General features: G+C 39.3%; 1 protein-coding gene across 4 annotated transcripts in view; it reads right to left on the bottom strand.

Moving 5' to 3' along the window:
• The window catches only part of SPAST (spastin), a 55,623-nt gene extending 31,593 nt beyond the window's left edge, over nt 1-24,030 (bottom strand). Inside the window, exons 1-3 of one of the 4 annotated variants that reach the window (XM_027554964.1) lie at nt 23,301-24,030; nt 5,975-6,061; nt 4,213-4,296 (exon numbers count right to left, since the gene is read on the bottom strand). In XM_027554964.1, coding sequence (XP_027410765.1) covers nt 4,213-4,296; nt 5,975-6,061; nt 23,301-23,709 — 580 coding nt within the window. In that variant the 5' untranslated portion in view covers nt 23,710-24,030. The remainder of the gene's footprint in view (nt 1-4,212; nt 4,297-5,974; nt 6,062-23,300) is intronic. The other 3 variants (XM_027554965.1, XM_027554962.1, XM_027554961.1) reach the window with 3 other exon arrangements.
• Between the last annotated feature and the right edge of the window lie 963 nt (nt 24,031-24,993).

Raw genomic sequence — 24,993 nt, 5'->3', positions numbered from 1 at the left:
TATCGGTAAATCTGTTTGCTCAACCTTCAAATATAATACTAATTCAGCTGATGGTTACTCCTGGTATCACCCTAATCCAAGACTCCATTTCCCCCAGCTTACCATAACAGTTGTCTTACTCATACTCTTGCAACATCACAACAGGGATCCTTTTTATACGGAGGCCAGATGATGTTATTCCTTTCCTAAAAATCCTTCTAAGTGTACTCCACTTCACACGTGGTAAAAGCTCAGATCTTCATCATGCCCTCTAAAACCCTGCCTGTTGTCAAGACCCTCCCCTCCCCACCTCCACCATCAGCTCTTCGATCTCTGCTATATTCTCCTTGCTCTGGCGCACTGGTCTCTTAGCTGTGTGCTCAGTCATGTCCAACTCTTTGCCACCCCATGGACTGTAGCCCGCTAGGCTCCTCTGTCCATGAGGATTCTCCAGGCAAGAATACTGGAGTGGGTTGCTGTTTCCTTCTCAAGAGGGTCTTCCCAACCCAGAGATTGAACCCAGGTCTCCTGCATTGCAGGCGGGTTCTTTACTGTCTGAGTCACCAGGGAAACTCAACATGTCAGATGTGTTTTCTTAAGGCTTTGCATCAGCTCTTACTTCTCCGCAGACTTTCTTCTCCCAGACACCTGCAAGACTAACTGATGTCAGCTTCTCAAAGAGGCATACCCTGACCATCCTATTTAAAGCTAAGAATTCAGACCACCTCTCATCTACTCCTAAACCCTTGTACTGTATTTTATGCTTTCTTTTTTCCATGTATTTATCACCATCTAACACATGCTATAACTTGTTTATTCTATATGTCTATTGCCTACTGTCATTATTCCTCCTGCTAGAATATAAACTCTTTGACACAGGGATCCTTGTCTATATCCTAAGTGCTTACAATGTGATAACCACCCAGTAAATATTTCCCAAGTTAAGAAATAAATTCAGTTTATATTCCTTGGCACTGTATCTGGTACAGAGTAAGGATTTAATAACTGGACACTGAATAAAGCTAAATCTTTTAAAAAGAGCAACTGCCAAGCATACCAAGAAGTCACTGCCAAAATTACCTTTCTATTTATAACAGGTTTTACACTTAACCTTTGCTCTAAGGTCCACTTTGACTAAATTAAAGATATATTATACATAGGAACTCTTCCCCACCTCCATCAGAGAAGATATATCCTCTCAAACCAGTCTGTGTGGGGAACTCCCAATATCATTCTTCATCCTAATTGGGTACCTATCAGCCATCCCACCTCTGAAAAGCTCCATTTTTTAAATAGCACATGATACTCAAATACACTCTACTGTGCACTTTTGCACACTTCTTTACTGTCTTTTGTATATAACTCCCAGAAATTCTGCATTCTCAGAAGACAGGAATATGTTGATGATGTCTTTTATTCCACCCTCTCTTTTTTAAAGTAACGTCTTTCATGAATGGACATATCGTATTTTTGATAATAGACAACAAGAGCACCCAAATATTAATTCTATTAATACCTAGCTTCATGTTATATTACTATTATATATCTGTTTTGTCCATTCTTCTAATAACACAAATAAGAAATCACAAAGCTACATTTAAAGAGAAGTCTACAAACTGATGAGCTGCTTGTAATGTTTTACCATATCACAACTTACAATAAAAGATTAAAAACCAGCCATTGTTCAATTTGAAACAAGTTATAAAATGTTCCATAATCAAACAATCTACATCACATATATTGATACTCTGTATATATACTACAAAGTATTACAGCTAAAACACACAGAAAGGACCAATTAGAACAACTAGGTAGTTATTTTACTACAACAACCCTTGATGTACTATAACACTACTAACCCTGTCAGCCACAGGAGCCAGGGGAACACTGTCTTATTAGCTATCTGAAAACAGTAAGGGCTTTTTTTTCAACAATGTGGGGGGAAAATTTATAAACACAACAGACCATGTAAGAATGAATGGATGAATGACTGAATGAATAAAATACAAATGTATATATACTACTCAAAAGCAGGGGTGGTGATGGTGATTACACACAGGTAAGGAGATGAACAAAAATCAGCATTTCTAAGTACTTGCTTACTCAACAATTTATTGGTCACAAATATGGTGAGACAATAATTATCTATCAGCCTCATGTTACAAATGAAATAAAAAAGACTGAGACATGCTAAATAACTTATCAAAGTTGCAGAGCAACAGATAAAGTCTGCTGTTTGCCAAGTTTCTATACTATCTGTATCACTTCAAGCGATGGTAGAAACAACCACCCAAGAAGGGTGGGTTTTAGTTCCACTTTGATTTACCATAACCTATTTTTAAAGCCTATACCATCAAATACAAAATGAGAAGTGTCTCATTATAGTCCTTTTCCAACTGATAAACACAGAAAGAATGACAATTACAATGTCACTGGGCACAAGTCATCAACTGCTACTAACATCATTAAGAACTATTGATGCATAAACACAAACCACCCATCAAGCAGGCTTATCATTAAGAAATAAAAGTCTACTTTCAATCCAATTAAGCCTCTATATTCAAATATCAATTTATAGGGAGGACAAGAATACATTAAAAGATAACATGGATATACATGCAGCAAAATAGACTACAGGAAAAACTATGTGACAAAGATTTGGTTCATAAATCCCAAGAAAAAGAAAAAACCAGATGTGTATATTAAAAAAAGACATATAGAAAAAAAGAATACATTTGAATCAGTCCTAATGAGGTGGATGAAACTAGAGCCTATTATACAGAGTGAAGTAAGCCAGAAGGAAAAACACCAATACAGTATACTAACGCATATATATGGAATTTAGAAAGATGGTAACAATAACCCTGTGTACGAGACAGCAAAAGAGAGACTGATGTATAGAACAGTCTTATGGACTCTGTGGGAGAGGGAGAGGGTGGGAAGATTTGGGAGAATGGCCTTGAAACATGTAAAATATCATGTATGAAATGAGATGCCAGTCCAGGTTCGATGCACGATACTGGATGCTTGGGGCTAGTGCACTGGGATGACCCAGAGGGATGGTATGGGGAGGGAGGAGGGGGGAGGGTTCAGGATGGGGAACACATGTATACCTGTGGTGGATTCATTTTGATATTTGGCAAAACTAATACAATTATGTAAAGTTTAAAAAAATAAAATAAAATCAAAAGAAAAATAAATAAATAAATTTAAAAAAAAAAAAAAAGACATATAGTATGGATCTTCTTGAGATCTGGATTCAAACAATTAAATTATAAAAAAACAGTAGCAGTTATTAAATTATGAGATACTGACTGCACATTATATATTAAATCTAGAAACTGACCTTTTTTGGCTATTACTTTTATGTTTGTATTAAAAGAACTATTTTTTTTTTTAGGTGTGATAATGGTATTTTGGCAATTTTTTCCCCCTGGTGGTCATGTCCATGACCCCATTTAATACAGTTTCCTCAGGAGGAGGAATCATTACCTTCATTACCTATAATGAAATGAATTTTCATTTTGAAGGTTCCAAGTACAAAGCTAAGTGAAAAATAAAAATGATACACAGGAAAGGAGGAAAGAAGGGAAACATAAGAAGGTACATTCTTCTCACTTTGGGAATTTTATTTTTAAAGCATCTTTATCTTTTGAGATACAATATAAAATATTGATAAATGAAATAAGATATGAAGAAATAGTTTCAAAATAGTAATATGAAGCTGGGGAAAGTGGGCAGGGATATAAACTGGGGTTTGCAAACATTTTTTGTAAAGAGCCAGAGACTAAATATTAAAATACTTTCAAAAGTTATATATTAAGAGGCTTTGCAGGCTACATGATCTCTGTATCAACACCTCAATTCTGCCACTGCAGCACAAAAGCAATCAGATCATATACAAAGAAATGAGAGCAGCTTTGTGTCAACTTATAAAAACAGGCAGTGTACTGAACTGAGTCCATAGGCTACAGTTTGCCAATCTTGAATCAAGACCAATGATAAACTGATAATTACCAAAGTTGAGTGACAGATAATTAGTTCAATATGCTCTTTTCTGTATTTTAAAATTTTCATGAGTTAAAAAAAAGACTAGAACATATTTTCAAATGTGTTCTTATGTGACCATTGATCCAGTGTGATCACTGATTTATTTCTAACTATATTCAGAATTTCACTAAACACAGATTTCAAATGTATCTCATTGCAGTTATACAATTCATTAACTGATACCTAATAGTTGTAAACGGTCCTTGGCCATAACTAAATTAGTCATCATTTTAGCCTGAAGACGTCTAGCTCTTTCACACTGTTCACCTGAAAGAAAAAGTAGAAAAAAATAATTAAAATATCTACATTTACCTACTAACACTGCTTCCAGATAAGTTATCATAACAACTAATCTCAAGAGAAGTCATTGTCTTTATAAAGAAATTAAGAAAATATCATTTTCAAATAATATCTTAAAAAAAATCAGTTATAGTTCCTTATGAGAGTATCAGACCTAGTGTGGTATTTCATGGATTTCATGGCTTATGAGACATATTTTTTTCCCCTACATTTAAAAATCTCTGAAGTTGGGAAGTGTTTTAACACCAGTGCCAACCTATTAATGCTATTAGCCAGACTGCAGTCACAACATAGCTTGTCACTGCTTCTGCATACAAAAACTTGGTTATAAATATTAATATTTCTATTATAGCTATATCTAAATAAGATCAAGACAGCAAACTGAATAAGGTTAAAATTAAAATTGTATGTGATAAGAAGAGAATGTGTTAATAGTTTAACTGACATTTTTTTCTCTTAGTGGTACAATCGAAGGCATCTTCAATTCAATGAAATATTTTTCTCATAACTCATTTTCTTTGATCTCTTCTTCTATACATTTGACAAAAATTTTTGTACATAATTTATAAAGTGATGCTCATAAACTCATGAAAGTCTCCAAGACCCAACCTCCCTGCTCTCTTTTATATAGGAGCCCAGTAGCTAGAGAAATAGTCAAAATAAAAAGGAGACAGAAAAAATCATGGTAAATATTGGACACATTGTAGTTATTGGAGATTAGCTGATATAAATTATAGAATCAGTCAGCCAGATAAAATATCTACTGGGTGGATTGATCCCTAAGGCTAAGATTCTTAGCCCATGTATTATAATTTCTGCTTTTGAATTTATCAGAGCTATGATAGCCGAAGTACTTTATTCATTTAATAGTGTCACATATAACACATATTCACATACAGTATTTAAGAATTCAGGTTTTAAAGCCAGACTGCCTGAGTTCAAATCCTGACTCTACCTCTTCATGCCTATGAGATCTCAGGCAAGTTACTTCTTCCCACTTAAGGTTTTTAATCTGAAAAATAAGGATAACAGTAGCAGCTTCAGAGTGTAGGGCTGTGATGAAATTAAGAGAGATGATAAGTATGAAGCACATAAAATGATGCTTCAGTACACAGTATGTGTGCAGAAATTTGTTGTCTGTATATTTAACGGTAATATTAGACTCTGATTTTTAATTTGATGTGACAGAAAAAATGAAAAATAACTACTTTGATTTTAAAAGACCATGTGTAAATAAAAACAAACATTACAGCTCATATTCTAACACACAGTAAAGCATCACCCACAGTGCAAAAGGGGGATCTGTGGATTAACTACTCCCTCCCTGCCTTGACAGTGAGGAAAGAGTGAGGTTTCAAAGCCAGGGCTACAAATAGGTTAAAATATCATGAATCATGGTTCCAAGGAGGACACAAGTAATATACCATTTTTTATCTTACTGCTATAGGTAATCAAGTTTAAGCATATTTGGTCATAACTTCATTTTTAGCACAGGTAATAAAGCATTAACTGTAAGTCTAGAAAGAGTAACAGTAGCATTTAAAAATCTGTTAAATACTTTTATTTAGATAAACATATCGGAAATCAGGGCAATCATGTGAATATAATTTGGGATGCCACTAAATAAATGTAAATACAACCTTACCTTGTCCTGTAACTACGACGGCTATTCCTTTTTCTAGTTCTTCAATACCTTTCTTATACCATTCCACAGCTTGGTCCTTTTGTCCTACTTTAAAATAAAAATAATAATTTGTATAAATCATGTGCGTGTGTGTGTGTATGTATGCATGCGCTAAGTCGCTCTAGTCGGGTCTGACTCTGTGTGACCCCATGGACAATGTAGCCCACCAGCCTCCTCTGTCCATGGGATTCTCCAGGCAAGAATACTTAAGTGACTTGCCATTTCCTTCTCCAGGGGATCTTCCTGACCCACGGAAGATCTGGGTCTCCTAGACTGCAGACAGATTCTTTACTGTCTGAGCCACCAGCGAAGCCTAACCTGCTGCTGCTGCTGTCACTTCAGTCGTGTCGGACTCTGTGCGACCCCATGGACAGCAGCCCACCAGGCTCTCCCGTCCCTGGGATTCTCCAGGCAAGAACACTGGAGTGGGTTGCCACTTCCTTCTCCAATGCAGGAAAGTGAAAAGTGAAAGTGCAGTCGCTCAGTCGTGTCCGACCCTCAGGGATCCCATGCACTGCAGCCTTCCAGGCTCCTCCATCCATGGGATTTTCCAGGCAAGAGTACTGGAGTGGGGTGCCATTGCCTTCTCCAGAAGCCTAACCTAAGAATACACTAAAACATTTTCCAAAGCATGCTCTTTTTAGGAGATACAGGGATGAAAAAAGGGGGTGGGGTTGTGATCAAGTAAGCTAGAAAACTGTTATCCTGTGACTTCTCAGTACTTAAGCATTCTAATGAATATGTGGCTCTGCATGAGAGGAATACATACCTCAATGTTTCTCATTTTCAGAGCAGAAAGTCTTTTGTTGTTTATCATCTCATGGTATTGATGCTTAAAACCACTATAATAGTGTGTTAGAGAAATAAACTTGACTTCTCAAGATTTTACTTTAGATAAATGGTTTTAAACATGATTTCAATAATAATGAGAAAAAATAAGCACTGTTTAACCTAATTGTATTCAAATATGATGTAACATGTTCATTGTTGGATGATCCTTTCAAGAGTTAGTTTTTATTTCACAAATGACAGTACCATGAGAACTGGCATAAAAGGTCGCACGTGTGGCCATTTAGTAACACATTTCTATTTTCTTTGAAACATGACAGCATTTATTCTTGATTCAAAATTAAGCTCTAAAAGGACCTAAAAATTCAGCACGATCAAAATATGTATAGAAAATTTCTTTCAAGTGGTAACAGTTCAGTTCAGTCAGTTCAGTCGCTCAGTTGCGTCTGACTCTTTGCGACCCCATGAATCTCAGCACGCCAGGCCTCCCTGTCCATCACCAACTCCTGGAGTTCACTCAGACTCACGTCCATGGAGTTAGTGATGCCGTCCAGCCATCTCATCCTCTGTCGTCCCCTTCTCCTCCTGCCCCCAATCCCTCCCAGCATCAGAGTCTTTTCCAATGAGTCAACTACTTCACATGAGGTGGCCAAAGTACTGGAGTTCCAGCTTTAGCATCATTCCTTCCAAAGAAATCCCAGGGCTGATCTCCTTCAGGATGGACTGGTTGGATCTCCTTGCAGTCCAAGGGACTCTCAAGAGTCTTCTCCAACACCACAGTTCAAAAGCATCAATTCTTCCGCGCTCAATCTTCTTCACAGTCCAACTCTCACATCCATACGTGACCACAGGAAAAACCATAGCCTTGACTAGATGAACCTTTGTTGGCAAAGTTATGTCTCTGCTTTTGAATATGCTATCTAGGTTGGTCATAACTTTCCTTCCAAGGAGTAAGCGTCTTTTAATTTCATGGCTGCAGTCTCCATCTGCAGTGATTTTGGAGCCCAAAAAAATAAAGTCTGACACTGTTTCCAAGGTTTCCCCATCTGTTTCCCATGAAGTGATGGGACTGGATGCCATGATCTTCGTTTTCTGAATGTTAAGCTTTAAGCCAACTTTTTCACTCTCCACTTTCACTTTCATCAAGAGGCTTTTGAGTTCCTCTTCACTTTCTGCCATAAGGGTGGAGTCATCTGCATATCTGAGGTTATTGATATTTCTCCTGGCAATCTTGATTCCAGCTTGTGCTTCTTCCAGTCCAGCAAGTATATGCAAATTTCATTGATTTTGAAAATTAAAGCTCAACATTCAGAAAATAAGATTGTGGCATCCGGTCCCATCACTTCATGGCAAATAGATGGGGAAACAGTGTCAGACTTTATTTTTGGGGGCTCCAAAATCACTGCAGATGATGACTGCAGCAATGAAATTAAAAGACGCTTACTCCTTGGAAGGACAGTTATGACCAACCTAGACAGCATATTCAAAAGCAGAGACATTATTTTGCCAACAAAGGTCTGTTTAGTCAAGGCTATGGTTTTTCCTGTGGTCATGTATGGATGTGAGAGTTGGACTGTGAAGAAGGCTGAGTGCCAAAGAATTGATGCTTTTGAACTGTGGTGTTGGAGAAGACTCTTGAGAGTCCCTTGGACTGTAAGGAGATCCAACCAGTCCATTCTGAAGGAGATCAGCCCTGGGATTTCTTTGGAAGGAATGCTGCTAAAACTGAAACTCCAGTACTTTGGCCACCTGATGCAAAGAGTTGACTCACTGGAAAAGACTCTGATGCTGGGAGGGATTGGGGGCAGGAGGAAAAGGGGACAAGAGAGGATGAGATGGTTGGATAGCATCACTGACTCGATGGACTCACATGAGTTTGAGTCAACTCCGGGAGATGGTGATGGACACAGAGGCCTGGCATGCTGCAATTCATGGAATTGCAAAGAGTCGGACATGACTGAGCGACTGAACTGAACTGAACTAGAATCTGCAATGCGTCATAAGTGGCTAATACAGAGATACAATAAAGCAAAGGTGGAAATCATCCATAAGAACTGCTTTTTGTTTTTCCCAACTCATGTCCCTATTTAATTAAAAATTCCCATGCTATTCTTCAATATAATTTGAAATGTCAAAATCAATAAAATATCATGACTCTCTTGATAACAAAGAATAGATGAAGTCTTATTATAAACATCACACACAATAACTAAGAAATGCTGTTGGGCTTCGCTGGTGGCTCAGTGGTGGGGAATCCACCTGCCAGTTCAGGAGACATGGGTTTGATCCCTGACCTAGGAAGATCCCACATGCTGTGGACCCACTAAGCCTGTGCGCCACATCTACTGAGCCTGTGTTCTAGAGCTCAGGAGCTGCAACAACTGAACTGAAGTGCTGCAACTACTGAAGGCCAAGCGCCTAAAGCCTGTGATTCACAGCAAGAGAAGCCTCCGAGACGAGAAGTCTGCGCACCACGAGCGGGTGGCCCCCACTCACCGCAACTAGAGGAAAGCCTGCTCAAGAATGAAGACCCAGTACAGCCAAAAATAAATTAAAAATTTTTCAAAAAAAGCAATGCTGTCCCCTTATCAGTGTGTACCTCTGACCACCTTCCTCCGCCGCCTCTCAAATAAATCACTAACTAGATCCGGCCCCTTAGGGTACTTTCTTTCTTACTATGGTGCCATTAGTATTTTACAGTGTCTGATCCAGAATAAGTGCTCGATAAGTACTTGATAATGACACACGAAGAAATTATTAAGCATTTAAGTCAATTCAAACTACGTAGATGTTTACTTTCCGTTTTTTTGTTAAAAGAATCTGTTTACATTTTTGGTTTTATAATTTAAAAAAGAAGCAAGTTACAAAAATCAGTAAAATAGCGTTTGCATTCTGAGTGGTTGGAATATTGATAATGTCACATTTGCCTTAGAATTTTAAAAATAAAGTGCAATTTAACAGATACAACAGAAGTTCCCTTTGTTGCTCCTCTTCCCATGTCCATGCTCCTTTCCTTCCCAGAAATTAGTATTAAGAACTAAGTGCCTATCTTACTTGTACATTTTTTCTATTGTTCCTATTTTATTTGTATCACTTTATTTTAAACTTATACATTGTTTCTGAGATCTATGTAGCCATACAGAGATCCAATTCATTCATTTTGACTTCTGTATAGTATCCTATCCTATAGTTTAACTATTTCCTATGAAAAGATATGTAGGTTTCCAGTTTTCCAATATTTCAAATAATGTTACAGTAAACAGTCTTGTACCTGTCCCTTTATATACATGTGTCAGTTTCTCTAGTGTGTATATATATATGCTTAAGAAGTAGAATTGATGAGTCATAGGTTCATCACATATTCTCCATTAACCGGAAATCAACAAAATGGTTTTTGAAAGTGCTTGAGCCAATGTATACTCCTATTAACAGTGTATGACTGTTCTCACTGGCAACATCTGAACAAAATCTTTTAAGGAATTTTACCACATTACATGGAGGCAAGTGAAATTACTGATTCTATACAAATAAACTCACATGCTCAATAATTACTCACTTACCTAATATTCTTTGGTAATAGGAAGTTGATTTACTGCCTTATTTGAATCTCGGATGTCAGTACGATAGTAGAAAATGAAAATGCATAGATTATCTCTTATCTAAAAGTACAAGACCACTGGAGAAAGGAGAGATGTATAAATCAATGGAATAGAAATACAGAAATAGACCCTTACAGACATTATTGATCTGACTTTGACAAAGATGACAAGGTAATTCAAAGGAGAAAGAAGAGCTTTTTTAAAAAACGACACTGGAATAACAGGTATCTATAAGCAAAAAAGCTTCACATGACATACAAAAATTAAGTTAAAATGGGTTATAGACCTAAATGTAAAGCCTAAAAATATAAAATTTATAAAAGAAAGCAGACAAAATTCTTTGTGATCTTGGCTTTAGGCCAATCACAAACCTTAACAAGAAAAATTGATAAACCAGACTTCATAAAAATTAAAAGTTCCTGCCCTTCAAAAGACAGAGTTGACAATATACAGACAAGCCAAAAACTGACAAGGAGAAAATATTTGCAAACAATACGTCTAATAAAGGTCTTGTAACCAGAATATACACAGAACTCTTACAATGATATTTTAAAAAGTCATTAAAAAATAGTGTGCAAAAGATCAAAACATATACTTTACCAAAGAAGAGAGCACAAGAAATGATCTTCATCATTAGCTATTAGGGAACTACAAATTAAAACTATAAGATTTTAATTTTGAATGGAAAAAATTACAAGAAAAAGTATAATGAATTTCTCATACATTTGCAGGGGTGACTATAAAATCATATGGCCATTTTGAAGAGTCTGGTTGTTCCTCACAACATTAACATATTCTTACTACATGATCTAGCTCTTCTTCTACATATTTACCCTAACAAATTAAAACATCAAAGACCTGTGCGTGAATATTCACCAACTTTATTCATAAAAGCTAAAAACTGGAAACAACCCAGATGTGCACCATTTCGTGAACAGATTAACAAATTAAGGTACATCCATACACAGAATTGGAGAAGGCAATGGCACCCCACTCCAGTACTCTTGCCTGGAAAATCCATGAACGGAGGAGCCTGGAAGGCTGCAGTCCATGGGGTCGCTAGGAGTCGGACATGACTGAGTGACTTCACTTTCACTTTTCACTTTCCTGCATTGGAGAAGGAAATGGCAACCCACTCCAGTGTTCTTGCCTGGAGAATCCCAGGGACAGGGGAGCCTGGTGGGCTGGCGTCTATGGGGTCGCACAGAGTCGGACACGACTGAAGCGACTTAGCAGCAGCAGCAGCAGCATACACAGAATACTACTCAGCAATAAAAAGGAACAAAATACTGATGCATGTAGGAACAGAGATGAATCTCAAAAACATGCTAAGTGAAAAGAGCCTGACACAAGAGGCTACACACTGTATGATGCCATTTACATGACAAAACTATAGTGACAGATGAGACTGCTGACTGCCAATAGCAAAGGGGAGTGCAAAGGGATCAGCTAGAAAGAGACCCAAGGGGCTTCTGTGGTGACAAAACATTCCATATACTGACTGTAGCGACAGTTTACAAACTGTTTGTCAAAACTCACTGAACTATACAGATCCCTAAAACTTTACTGTATGTAAATTATACCTCAGTAATTAAAAGTGCAATACTCTAACATTTAGATATAAGAACATTTACTTTGTGTTGGATAATAATACCAGAGCTAAAATTTTGATTACAAGAATAAGATTAGAAGAGAAAAACTAGAAAAATATTTTAAAAACATCCGTTTGAAGAGATCAGAGAGTTTTCAAAACAGTGAAAATTATCAAAATTTGGAAGGAGAGATCATTTCAGACCCGTTAGGATGGTTATTTTGAAAATTACCAAAATATGAAAAAGAGAAACGTCAAAGAGGTGAGTCTACCATCTGGGGCCCTTCTCTGCTTTAAGTGAAGTGAAACTCGCTCAGTCGTATCCAACTCTTTAAGACCCCATGGACTGTAGCCTGTCAGGCTCCTCTGTCCAAGGAATTCTCCAGCAAGATTACTAGAGTGGGTAGTCTTTCCCTTCTCCAGAGGATCTTCCCAACACAGGGACCGAACCCAAGTCTCCTGCATTGCAGGCAGATTCTTTACCATCTGAGTCACCAGAAAAGCCCAAGAATACTGGAGTGGGTACCCTATCCCTTCGCCAGATCTTCCAGACCCAGGAATCAAATCATGGTCTCCCACATTTGCAGGCAGATTCGTTACTAGCTGAGCTACCAGGGAAGCCCATCATCAATTCTGAATGAGAATGTGACCAAGAGACTAAACCCAAGTCTCCTGCATTGCAGGCGGATTCTTTACCATCTGAGTCACCAGAAAAGCCCAAGAATACTGGAGTGGGTAGCCTATCCCTTCACCAGGAGATCTTTCAGACCCAGGAATCAAATCACAGTCTTCCACATTTGAAGGCAGATTCTTTACTAGCTGAGCTACCAGGGAAGCCTGTCATCAATTCTGAAGGCGAATGTGACCAGACTCATGGAACTAAGTTGACAAAAAATGAATTCTAGGGCATGCCCAGGAGAATTAGTGGCAAAGATTCCTAAATTTTGATTGGGCCCTTGCATCAGTGAAAAAGGATAGCTTGCATATGGACTGATACCAACATTCAAATCACTTAAATCCCTTAAGTTAGGGGAATCTACAGCCTATAACCTTCGATGACCATCCTATTGACTAAATTTTTTTATTATTTTTTTCTTTTTGGACATGTCACACAGCTTGTAGGATTTCAGTTCCCCAGCCAGTGACTGAGCTTGGGTCCCAGCAGTGAAAGCACCATGTGACCACCAGGGAATTCCCCCTTTTGACTAAATCATGGCAGAAAAATCAAAACTTACAACAATCTCCAGCACACAAAAGGCCTTCAGGATGCTTCAGCAGTTCTTGGTTTCCCTTATACATTTCCCTGTCTCCTATATGGGCCCCAATAACATTCAGACTCAACCAACTGCTGCTGCTAAGTCACTTCAGTCGTGTCCGACTCTGTGTGACCCCATAGATGGCAGCCCACCAGGCTCTGCCATCCCTGGGATTCTCCAGGCAAGAACACTGGAGTGGGTTGCCATTTCCTTCTCCAATGCATGAAAATGAAAAGTAAAAGTGAAGTCGCTCAGTCGTGTGTGACTCTTCGCGACCCCATGGACTGTAGCCTACCAGGCTCCTCCGTCCATGGGATTTTCCAGGCAAGAGTACTGGAGTGGGTTGCCATTGCCTTCTCCAACTCAACCAACAAGACTACATCAAATCAAGAGAAGAATGGGATGGCAGAAGCTTACAATCAATGGTTGCAGTTGTAGCTGAAACCATTAGCCAGTAATCTGAACTACATACACAGTATGGCTCATAAATCTAGGAACTACGTAATCTATGGACAACAGTGGCCCAAGGGTCAAATACAGTCAGCTTCCTGGTTTTCTATATAAACCTTTACTGGATCACACCCCCTATATATGAGTGTTGAAGAGTTGTGAAAGAGCACTTGAACAATGGTTCAACAACAACAAGACAAATGAGGGCTTCCCTGGTGGTTCGATGGTCAAGAATCCTCCTCCCAATGCAGGGGACACGGGTTCAATCCCTGCTCTGCAAAGATCCTACACACTGAGCGACAGCTAAGCCCATGCACCACAACTACTGAGCCTGTGTTCCAGAGACCGGGAGTCACAACAACTGAGCCCACGTACGGTAGCTACTGAAGTCCGAGCACCTAGAGCCCATGCTCAGCAACAAGAGAAACCACTGCAATGAGAAGCCCACACGCTCACAACCAGAGGGCAGCTCCTGACTTGCTGCAACTGGAAAACGCCCAGGTGCAGCAACAAAGACCCAGTGAAGCCATAAATAAATTCTTAAACATGAACGTAAAAATGGGCAAAGAACTTTAATAGACATTTTTCCCAAGAAGATATGCAAATGGACAATAAGCACATGAAAAGATGCTCAACATCCTAAGTCATTATGGAAATGCAAATCAAAACTATGATGTGATACCACTTCGCATTAATTATAGCATGGCCATTATTTTACAAAGTAAACAAACCTTGAAACTAACCAATGTGGGGAAATTAGAAACCCTTGTGCACTGGTGTTGGGAATGTAAAAATGCAAGGCTGCTGTGGAAAGCAATTTGGCAGTCCCTCAAAAAATTAAACATAATAATTAACATATGATCCCACAAGTCTACTCCTACGTGGATACTCAAAAGCACTGAAAGAGGGGCTCAGAAACTTGTATACCAATATTTATATTATTATTATTAATTTTTTTAGCTACCCCTTACAGCATACAAGATCTTAATTCCCAGACCAGTGATTTAACCCACGCCGCCTGCACTGGAAGCACGGAATTTCAGCCACTAGACCACCAGGGAAGTCCCTAGAGCAGCATTATCAACAATAGATAGAAACAACCCAAATATCCAGTAGCAGATGAATGGATAAACAAAAGATGGCATACACATAGAATGGGATATTATTCAGACTAAAAAAGGAATGAAATCTGTTACATGCCTCAGCATTGCTTATAGATGCTGAAATGCTAAGTGAAGTGTCAGACACAAAAGGACAGATACTATGTGATTCCACTTATATGAGGTGCCCAGAACTGGAGAAATCACAGACAGAACGCAGAACAGAGGCTATCAGGGACCGGGGCGAGGGAAGAATAGAGAAGGGGAAACGAGGAGTTATTGTTCTATGGGTACTGAGTTTTGGTTTGGGAGGATGTAAAGCTCTAGAAATGGATAGTGGTAATGGTTGCACAATACTGTGAATGTATTTTTCTTTTGTTTTTTTTTGGCCATGTGGCATGTAGGATCTTAGTTCCTCAATCAGGGATCGAACCATGCGTCCTGTAGTGGAAGCATGGAGTCTTAACCACTGGACTGCCAGAGAGTCCCCTGTGAATGTATTTAATGCCACCAATTCCCACACTTTAAATCATTAAAATGCCAAGTTTTGTTATCTATGTTTTACCACAATAAAAAAAATTAAATGACCCATTACAGGCAGTTTGTTGACCCCTTGTATACAGCAATGAAAATGAACAATTACTGCCAAAAGTAACCTCAAAGATTAATCTGACAAGCATGAAGTGAAGTGAAAGTCGCTTAGTAGTGTCTGACTCTTTGTGACCCCATGGACTGTGGCCCACCAGGCTCTTCTGTCCATGGAATTCCCCAGGCAAGAATATTGGAGTGGGTTGACATGCCCTTCTCCAGGGGATCTTCCCGACCCAGGGATCGGACCCAGGTCTCCTGCACTGCAAGTAGATTCTTAACCATCTGAGCCACCAGGGAAGCGCCCTGACAAGCATAATGTTGAGCAAAAGCAGCCATACACAAAAAGAACGTCAGCTGTATGATTTCATTTATAAAGCTGATTTATGGTGTAAGAAGATACGAACTGAAGATACCTTTGTGCAGGGTGTGGAAAGGTGGTGAGCAGAAGGGAGGATGAGAAAGGCAGGCTTCCAGAGCAATATTCTAGTTTTTGACCTGGTGAGGTTTCAAACTGCTATGTTCAGCTTAATAATTCATTAAGCAATACACAAAGTGTGTACTTCATGTATACTTTAATAAAAGTGTACTTAAAACTGAAGAAAAAATACAAGAGGAAGATTAAGTATTTTGAAATGGAGAGTCCCTACACATTAAGTGAAAAAGGTTACAGATGAGTTTCTATGCAACATGATTCATTTTCTTCTAATGAATAAATATTTATGCTTATGTAACTAGACAAAGTCAGGAAACTTATCAGTAATCATCCAAGGATAAGGTTAACGAAGATTTTCACTTTCTATATTTGTGCATTATTTTAATTTTTGATGTGTGTTATTGTACAAGCAACAAAAAGACTGATGATATCCATCTTTAAATGAAGATAAGAATACTGGACTAATTTGTGGATTATCTATTGCATCTTTTTCTTCACATGTTAGGAGTACCCAGATTGCCACTGAGAAGATCAAAACAAGAGCAGCTTGGGTAGAGAGGATGTCAGTCTGCAACTATGTGAGTTAGAAGATAGAGATTTAAGTCCTTGCTCCATCATTTAAGAGCTCTCTGACTTTGGGAAAGTCAGCCAATCTCTCTGAGCTTTAGTTTCCTTACCTAAAAACAAGATGACACTTCTTTTACCTAACTCCAAGTTGTGGCGAAGATCAAATGAAACAGGGCATGGGATAATATTTTAATAAAAGAGATACGTAAAAATTACTTTTGGCATACTTAGTAAATCTGTTGATAAATATAAATTCTTCTACTGCAGAACTGTATGCACAGTTGTATTTTTGCTCTTAAAGCCCACTGTTTTTACTCATCTATTTAGTCCTTCTTAAGCAACATTCTACAAACAACTCCAGGAAATAAGTATATCCATTTTCCTACACAATTTTCTGCTAGAAACCTGCAAGTGTCACATTTGAAAGTAACAGGAATCTTTAAAGACCTTACAGTAGATGTTAATGTGTGCTGATCCACAATGAACTATAGAGGCCATGAAGCATCAGACTGACAGCTCCCAGGTTCATTCTCTCATCGTTCACTATCACAGAAAGGATCCTTTCTATTGTTTTAATTCAGCAAAAAGGCCATATTTGCTTTCATGTTCAAATATCAAGGTTTATTTCTGAAATGAAGATTTATTTTTCCCCCACTTAACTGGAAAGGTTTTCAACCCTGTGTAAAGAAATCATTACAGTTTTTGGACATTTTCTTTAACCTTAAGAATTTCAACTGATTTTCTTTAAAAATCTTTCGTATTTACTATGGATGGATGGTGGATAACTTTAACTTCTGTGCATTATCGGTATTCCCAAATTCTCTATCAAGAGCTTGCATTCTGGGCTTCCCAGGTGGTTCAGCGGCACAAAAACCAAAACTTCCATCTGTCAATGCAAGAGACACAAGTTCGATCCCTGATCCAGTAAGATCCCACATGCCTTGGAACAGCTAAACCTCTGTACCGCAACTATTAAGCCTGTGCTTTAGAGCCTGGGAGACACAAACAGGGAGCCCATGTGCTCCAACTACTGAAGCCGGAGCTCCCTAGAGCCTGTGCTCTGCAACAAGAGAAGTCACCACATTGAGAAAGCCCATGCACCACAACTGGAGAGTAGCCCCCACTGGCCACACTTAGAGAAAAGCCCACGCAGCAATGAAGATCCAGCATAACCAAAAATCAGTCAAGCAATCCTAAAAAAAAGCCTGTATTCATCTATGAGTACACAGAACATAAGAACAAAAAATTCATTTTATCTCTTTTGTAATAAAAAGCTAGGATACTAAGTGAGGCTAAGAAGAGACTTCCATTTGTTTTTTCTGAACTAAGAGTCATAATTAACAAATATATTTTTATATCACTCTTTAGATAATTCTCCTTCTTCCCCAAATCACATTTAGACCGCTGTTTCCTAAAAGGAAGATAATAAAAACTAGATATCAAGGTTTAACAATGTTCAAGCATAACCTCTAGAGGCTGTAACCTTAAAAGAACTGTAAAATTAATAATAGTAGTTCCTATTTTCTGAGGATCTATTATGCACAAGTACTGAGTATTTCACAAACATTATCTCAGTGTAGTAGTAAGTAACTTGCCCAGGATCCTGTACAGTCAGAATTCAAATGTCTATTTGGGTAAGAGGCACTGCAATTTAAAAAGGATGAAATTAGACCCTCAAAACTGAGACAACGAAAAGCAGCCCCTGACATCCAGGAGCTAGTACCATCAACTAAGCCTTAGTGTAACAAGGAAATGATTTGACATTACAACTGTGCCTTGGTGTTATACTTAATATAAACAATTTCATAGAACATCAGACAGGTCCACTCTGTAATCATGATGAATGAAGATAAAAACAAGACTACTACTCTGCAATCATGTCTAAACACACACAAAACATCAATACTGCCCAAGCCATGAAACACCAAACATCCTTCTCTTCAGGCTAATGAGTGCCTCTCAACCAACCATAGCTTCATCCTCACTCTAGTCTCCCCTTCTGTATCAAATTTAAGAAACTTAATTACAGAATTATCCACAATTCCTGAAAGCATCCAATCCAGAGCAAAACCTTGCTTCCATAACTCCTCCTCAAAAATCACTGAGCACAAGCCCAAATTCTGTACATTCTTTCTAGTTGCCTTTTCCTGAGATAAGGGATGGTTCCCCATGGTGTGTGTTCTCTTGGCTACAATAAGTAATACATCCCACTTTTTAAGCCACAGGTGTGTGTTCTAGTGATAGTTCACTGAAAGGCTCTGGCAAAATTCACTTAAGAACAACAACAGTTAAGCACAAAATATCTCCACTTCAGCATCAAATATCTGCCAAAGAGCAGAAAGATGTGAATAAGCATAATCTGTCTATGCTATATCTATATAGCTGTACAACATTTACTAGTCCCAAGAAAACCTCAATTTTGACATTTTTCTTTCCTTATTTACCAGAACAAACTGCTGAGTTTGAGCGTGCTCAAAGATGTTTTATTCTACAGGGTATCAAGTGTGAGCAGTTGTTAATTCACAAAGCAAGAGCCAAAAAAAAAGCTAGGTCAGCTTATTAATACCTTCACTACTATTATATAGGTCAAGAGAGAGGAAAATTAGTAGAAAAACAGAGAATCTATACTTTGCCAGAGTGAAAAATCCAACTATTATTGGGTAGAGCACAGAGAATAAGCTAGCAGAAAAAAGGCAGGAAGGGTTAGGAAACATCCTTCTTTGGTAGTTTAATACTTATTTACTGACAACTGTCATCAGGATGAGTAACAATAATCTTAGGAGTCTAGTTACCAGGTGAGTTTTACAGGGTTAACTGTATTTTACTTTAGGAAGGATATAAACTATAATAAAAAAAACAAAACCGTAAAAACAGAACAAGGGAGGAAGTTCCTAAGAATGGCTGCCTTTTGGGCTTTAGTGCAAATGTCACTCCATATTCTTGCAGAGAAATATGAAATGTTTATTGTATATTTAATAAAAAGTAATGTTATTCTCTGGGCAAAGTATGATATTATCAGAATGTCAATCCATCAGAAACATTCTTTCCTTGTTCTAATCATTTAAACCAGAAATGAGGCCCCCAAAAATTGCCTGAAATCAATCCTTTCAAACTGATGTCTCATAGTTTTTAAGAGTAAAAGAAAATATACCAGATCTCCAGATCTGATACTTCTGATTTCTATCCTCTAGCTTCACCTTCTGAAAATAGATGTGGATAAGCAAGTATTTTGTGTGTGTTTTAAATAAAGAACAGTGTTGGTTTACATGAAATTATAAAATTATACAGTAGTTTAAAAAAAAACCTCTTTTAAATATAAACTGACTCAAAATTTTAAACAGAAAAGGACTGTATTTAGATAATTTCTATCCTTGATGACAGATGCTGCATGCAGCCCTATCTTATCTTGAGAACTGACTCTCTCTCTCTCTCATACAACACACTGGGCCCTTGCTATCTGTCGAGTCCTACATATCTGAGGTAATTGAACCACACCTAGAGAATCTGTACTACTGTATTACTCAGGAGATTCCAGGCTTGTCTACCTGTCTACCTGTAGGAGCCATGTAAAGCATGTTAGTTCATGTTAATCTGAAGAACCACTATTACAACCTCCTTTTCTCCCCTAGGTATCCAAGGGGCCCTTGGAATTACACAATAGAGAACCTGCTTGCTGCTGCTGCTAAGTCGCTTCAGTCGTGTCCGACTCTGTGCAACCCCATAGACGGTGGCCCACCAGGCTCCCCCATCCCTGGGATTCTCCAGGCAAGAACACTGGAGTGGGTTGCCATTTCCTTCTCCAAGAGAACCTGCTTAGTATAAAATAAAAGTATGAAATTATGCATCTGTTCACCTAAACTCTGTTCCTAATTCTGCTACTGTGCGTTCACTCTTTAAATTCCAGTTTCTCCAGATATACAGCTGATATCATAGGTTATCAGTTTTCCAAAATGTTCAACAGTAAATAAAACATCTACAAATCATTTAACTCCTTGGGGAAAAAAGAAGGATATATATGAAAGAATAAACACATTTTTTTAAGAATACACACATTTATTAATCACATAAGAAACATCTTAACACATCTCACTGGAGAGGAAGTAATTTTCTCTCAAGTTAACATCCAGAATGCAGAGCTGAGCAAATTAACTGGTATTCAATAAATGCTCTAATGAACAAACTTCACATAATCTTTTATTAGGTGAATAGAATCTGCTGTGCTATTCTTTTCTATTCAAAAATAGCATGATTTTAGATAATCTAGGCCTTTATGAAAGTTCAGCATCACAGTTAAGTATGCCATAAAAAAATAAAATTCAAAATAGTCACCACATAAACAACATTTACACATTACTTTGTTAAAATAAGATTTAATTTGGCCTTTATTATTTGAAGGCACCAAATATGTCGATTACCTAACATCATGACAGTCTGAAATAGCCCACTTCACCTGCTGGAATAAAGTGGCTTTCAGTGTATTTATAAACTAAGTCAAGTTATCAAGGGAAAGGGAACGCAGGACATTACTAGCTCCTTAATGATTCAGGGGCTAACCACTAAGTTAGGAAACTTGTGAAGACTATCTATTCAATTCATTTCTATGTATTTTGATGCAGGAGGAAAGAGAGAGAATGAAATTCTCCTGGAATTAAGTTCTGTATTGTCAAGGATGCCAGAGAGGCAAACAGACCTCAAATGTGAACTCCTGCATCTACTGAATTAAGGTTAAAATATAAAAAATTTCAATATACTCAAGGGAAAATCTGAAATAAAAGAGAACCACAACAATGTAAACTCAGTTTTACTTCACTTTTAAAGGAAAATGAATATAACTAATTTGCTTCAGTCTGAACCAATTTCCTTTGGAATATAATGCAGCAGTTGTAGAACTCAAACTAAAGACATATCATTGCCTATTCTGATGTCCACTTTAGAAACTAAAGTATAAATAAAGCAAAATCTTTGAATAGAAACATTACCTGCTGAAAAAGAGCGAAATATGTGGTACACAGATGCTGAAAATATTTATACTTAAATATTTTAAGAGGACTTAAATATAATAGAGGCATATATGTGATATCCAAAGATAAATCACCAGCATGAGATCCAAGGTCTGAATTCCACTTTCATCACTTACCCTTCACATGGAACTGATTTCTCTTTAATTTTAAGAGTCTAGGACCTTTTTTTAAAGCCTAAGTTTTCGTTGATCTCTCTTGCTACCTCCCAACTCCCATCACCCAGTGTTAACAAAATTTCCTTGTGTGTACTGGCATTCTCTTTTCAAATGCAACAAATGATCTACCTTCAAATATATCCCTCTATTCAACTTTTGACCTAGATTAGTAAACTTCAAAGGACTCTATTATAATAAAATAGTGCAATAAAATAGTGCTTCTCTAGAAAGGGATAATAGTATATGCTTCTTCATCCTCCTCAGGTGATCTTGGATCTTCCTTAAAGGTGGTAAATAAAGTAGTTAATAAAAAATTTCCCTCCAAAAACACACAGTATTCTTTTCTTAAATGTGTCTCCTTTCTTCAACTTTCTGAAGCCTCCTCTCTGTCCTTTCACTCCAAGCCCATGAATACCTGCCTCCTTCCTTATATCCTACTTTCCAGTCCAAGGGCCCACAAAGGAAATAGATTTCAATGAAACTGAAAATCTAGAACAGTTTGTGGAGTTAGTAGTGGAGACACTACACGTGAACTGCAGATTGCTTTTTTTTTATACTAATGAACAATGCAAATGAGTAGTTAGAGGGAAAAGATCTCAGCAAACTGGAGTTAGAAATGAAAGGAGGGATTTTTCAAAATGTTATAATTTCATTTATCATTTTCCATAAAAATTTGTCATTGAGTGAGTGAAAGTCGCTCAGTCGTGTTACTCTTTGCGACCCTGAATTCTCCAGGCCAGAGTACTGGCGTAGGTAGCCTTTCCCTTCTCCAGGGAATGTTCCCAATCCAGGGATCGAACCCAGGTCTCCCGTGTTGCAGGAGGATTCTTTACCAGCTGAGCTATCAGGGAAGCCCAACAGTATCTTCACCTCAGGGGGTAATTGTGAGGATTAAACAGATTACACATGCAAAGCCAAGAAAATAGTGCCTGGCATATAAAAAGACTAAAAAAAAAATGTTAAAGAAATCTGAAGAATGTGGTACCCTTGCTTTCATCCAGAAACAGAAATCTTTACATTTTACTGTAAAATAGTATGTATAAACTAACCCTATTCATTCAATATTTCAATTTAGAAATTTTGAATGGAATACTTGGAATATTCATTTAGATGAAATCAAATCAACCATGGGCAAAAGTTTTATACTAAAACAGAATTTTATTGAAAATACTTAGAAGTCATTATACTGATAAAAATAACTGTCGTGAAACTTAAAAAATAGTGCAAATTCAGCTGTAATCATATGCAGCTGTTCCTTTCAAAATTAAGTCACCATTTGTTCTCTTTTTTCTGACACTACAGTACTCTGCTTTCACTAAAAGCCTGTAACAAGGAACAGCTTCTTCGATATCAAAACCTTTTGGAAACCTGGCTCAGAGCAAGCCACTCACTGTTTACAGCGCTAGAAAGGCTCTGTGTGGTCACTCTAGGACAACTGTCACTGTCAGCAGCACGTCCAGGTGTCTCACAGGGACTCGGGTCATACAGAAATGTAGGTGTAGGCTAGTGTCTGAAACAAAGTCAGCGGCTAGGGTGCCTGAAAGGGGAGGGTTTTTCAGTTGAGACTCATAAAGGATGAGGGTCTAACCCCGAGGAAGCGGTCTCGCAGGGCAGATCAGTTTCGGGGGCGCCCGCTGGCTCCGTCAGGAAAGGGACGCAGGTGTTGCCCTCCCTCGGCGACCGCATCGCTTTCTTCCCGGCGCCGCCGCCCCCTCCCCCCCAGCCCCCCATTTACCTTTCTCGTCCTCATCGATGCGCAGGGCGACGGAGATGTACTCGAAGGCCTGTTTGTGGAACGCTCGGACGCGCTCGGCCTCCCCGCCTGGCACCGGTGCCGGGGGCGACGCCGAGGCCGGCGCGGCCCCGGAGCTCCTCTTGGCGGCCATGAGGGCGCGGGAGAAGCGCTGGCAGAGCCACACGAAGAGGAGCCCCAGGTGGAAGGCGACCAGGCGCAGCAGCGCGAAGCCTAAGAACAGCGGGTAGGAGAAGTAGTACAGGTTCCGCTTATGCGGCGATTGGGGCGGAGGGGCCGGCTTGGGGGCGGGACGGGAGCGGGCCTGGCAAGGGGGCGGAGGCCTGGGAGGCACCGGGCTGCTGGGGCCGCCGGAGCCTTTCTTCTTCCCTCGTCCACCCGGAGAATTCATTCACAGCTCCCACTGCCGCCGCCGCCATAACCCGCCTCCCGCAGACCGACGGCGGCCAAGCGACGGCGGCAGCCACTGGGACGGCAAGGGCCACAGACCCCCGGGCGGCCCCGGTCCCAGGAGCGGTGCACCTCCGCGCGCTGCTCGCCGGCCCCGCCCCTTTCTCCTCGCTCGTCCAGGAGCACAACCCCTTCTCCTCCGGCGGTCGGTGGCTCCTGCCCCTCCCTCTCTCTGTCCTCTTGGCTGTTCGGTAGCTCAGAGCGGCGGCCGGGAGCGCAAGCGCAGCCCTCCCGACTCTTTATCCGGCGCGTGCGCGCACGTCGCCGTCTTTGTTGCCCTGAGCTCCTTGTGCGCGTGTGCGCCGCTCGCCATTCCTCCCTTCCCTCGCGGAACTACATTTTCCAGTATGCAGTTCGGCCTACTTACCCCTTAGGGACCCGTAGCTCAATCGATTTCGCTGACCCTGGTAACTCAGTATCAGGGCATCTAGACCGTTAACTCAAGAAAGGGACCGCTGCAGCTTGGGGTCCCTCGGCTAGTTTGTAGGACTTGGGGTGTCGTCGTTTTCTTATATTTCTTTCAGCATTTTCTGCTGGTCTTCCATAAGGAATGGTTGATCTCAGTTTCACCGCAAAAGTAATGGGTCCAATCTAGTAATTATTATCTAAGAAGATAGAGGTTGTAGGACGCTCAAAAACGTCAGGTCACTGAAAACGAAAATGTTAGTTCATTGGGGTGAAATAATCGATTCGAGAAGTTTAATTAAATTGGTGCGTATTTATGACCAACATAGACAGCATATTGGGCTTCCCTGGTGGCTCAGATGGTAAAAACGTCTGCCTACAATGCGGGAGACCCAGGTTCCATCCCTGGGTCGGGAAGATCCCCTGCAGAAGGAAATGGCAACCCATTCCAGTACTCTTGCCTGGAAAATCCCATGGACGGAGGAGCCTAGTAGGCTACAGTCCATGGGGTCGCAAAAAGTCGGACACAACTGAGCGATTTCACTTTCAGACAGCATATTAAAAAGAGAGACATTACTATGCCAACAAAGGTCCCTCTAGTCAAAGCTATGGTTTTTCCAGTAATCATGTATGGATATGAGAGTTGGACTATAAAGAAAGCTGAGCGCCGAAGAATTGATGCTTTTGAACTGTGGTATTGAAGAAGACTCTTGAGAGTCCTTTGGACAGCAAGGAGATCCAACCAGTTCATCCTAAAGGAAATCAGTCCTGAATGTTAATTGGAATGACTGATGCTGAAGCTGAAACTTCAATACTTTGG

Source organism: Bos indicus x Bos taurus, chromosome 11 (genome assembly GCF_003369695.1).
Source record: "Bos indicus x Bos taurus breed Angus x Brahman F1 hybrid chromosome 11, Bos_hybrid_MaternalHap_v2.0, whole genome shotgun sequence".
NCBI classification, from domain to species: domain Eukaryota; kingdom Metazoa; phylum Chordata; class Mammalia; order Artiodactyla; family Bovidae; genus Bos; species Bos indicus x Bos taurus.
The sequence above is the reverse complement of the archived record's forward strand: the minus strand, read 5'-3'. Positions and strand labels throughout refer to the sequence as shown.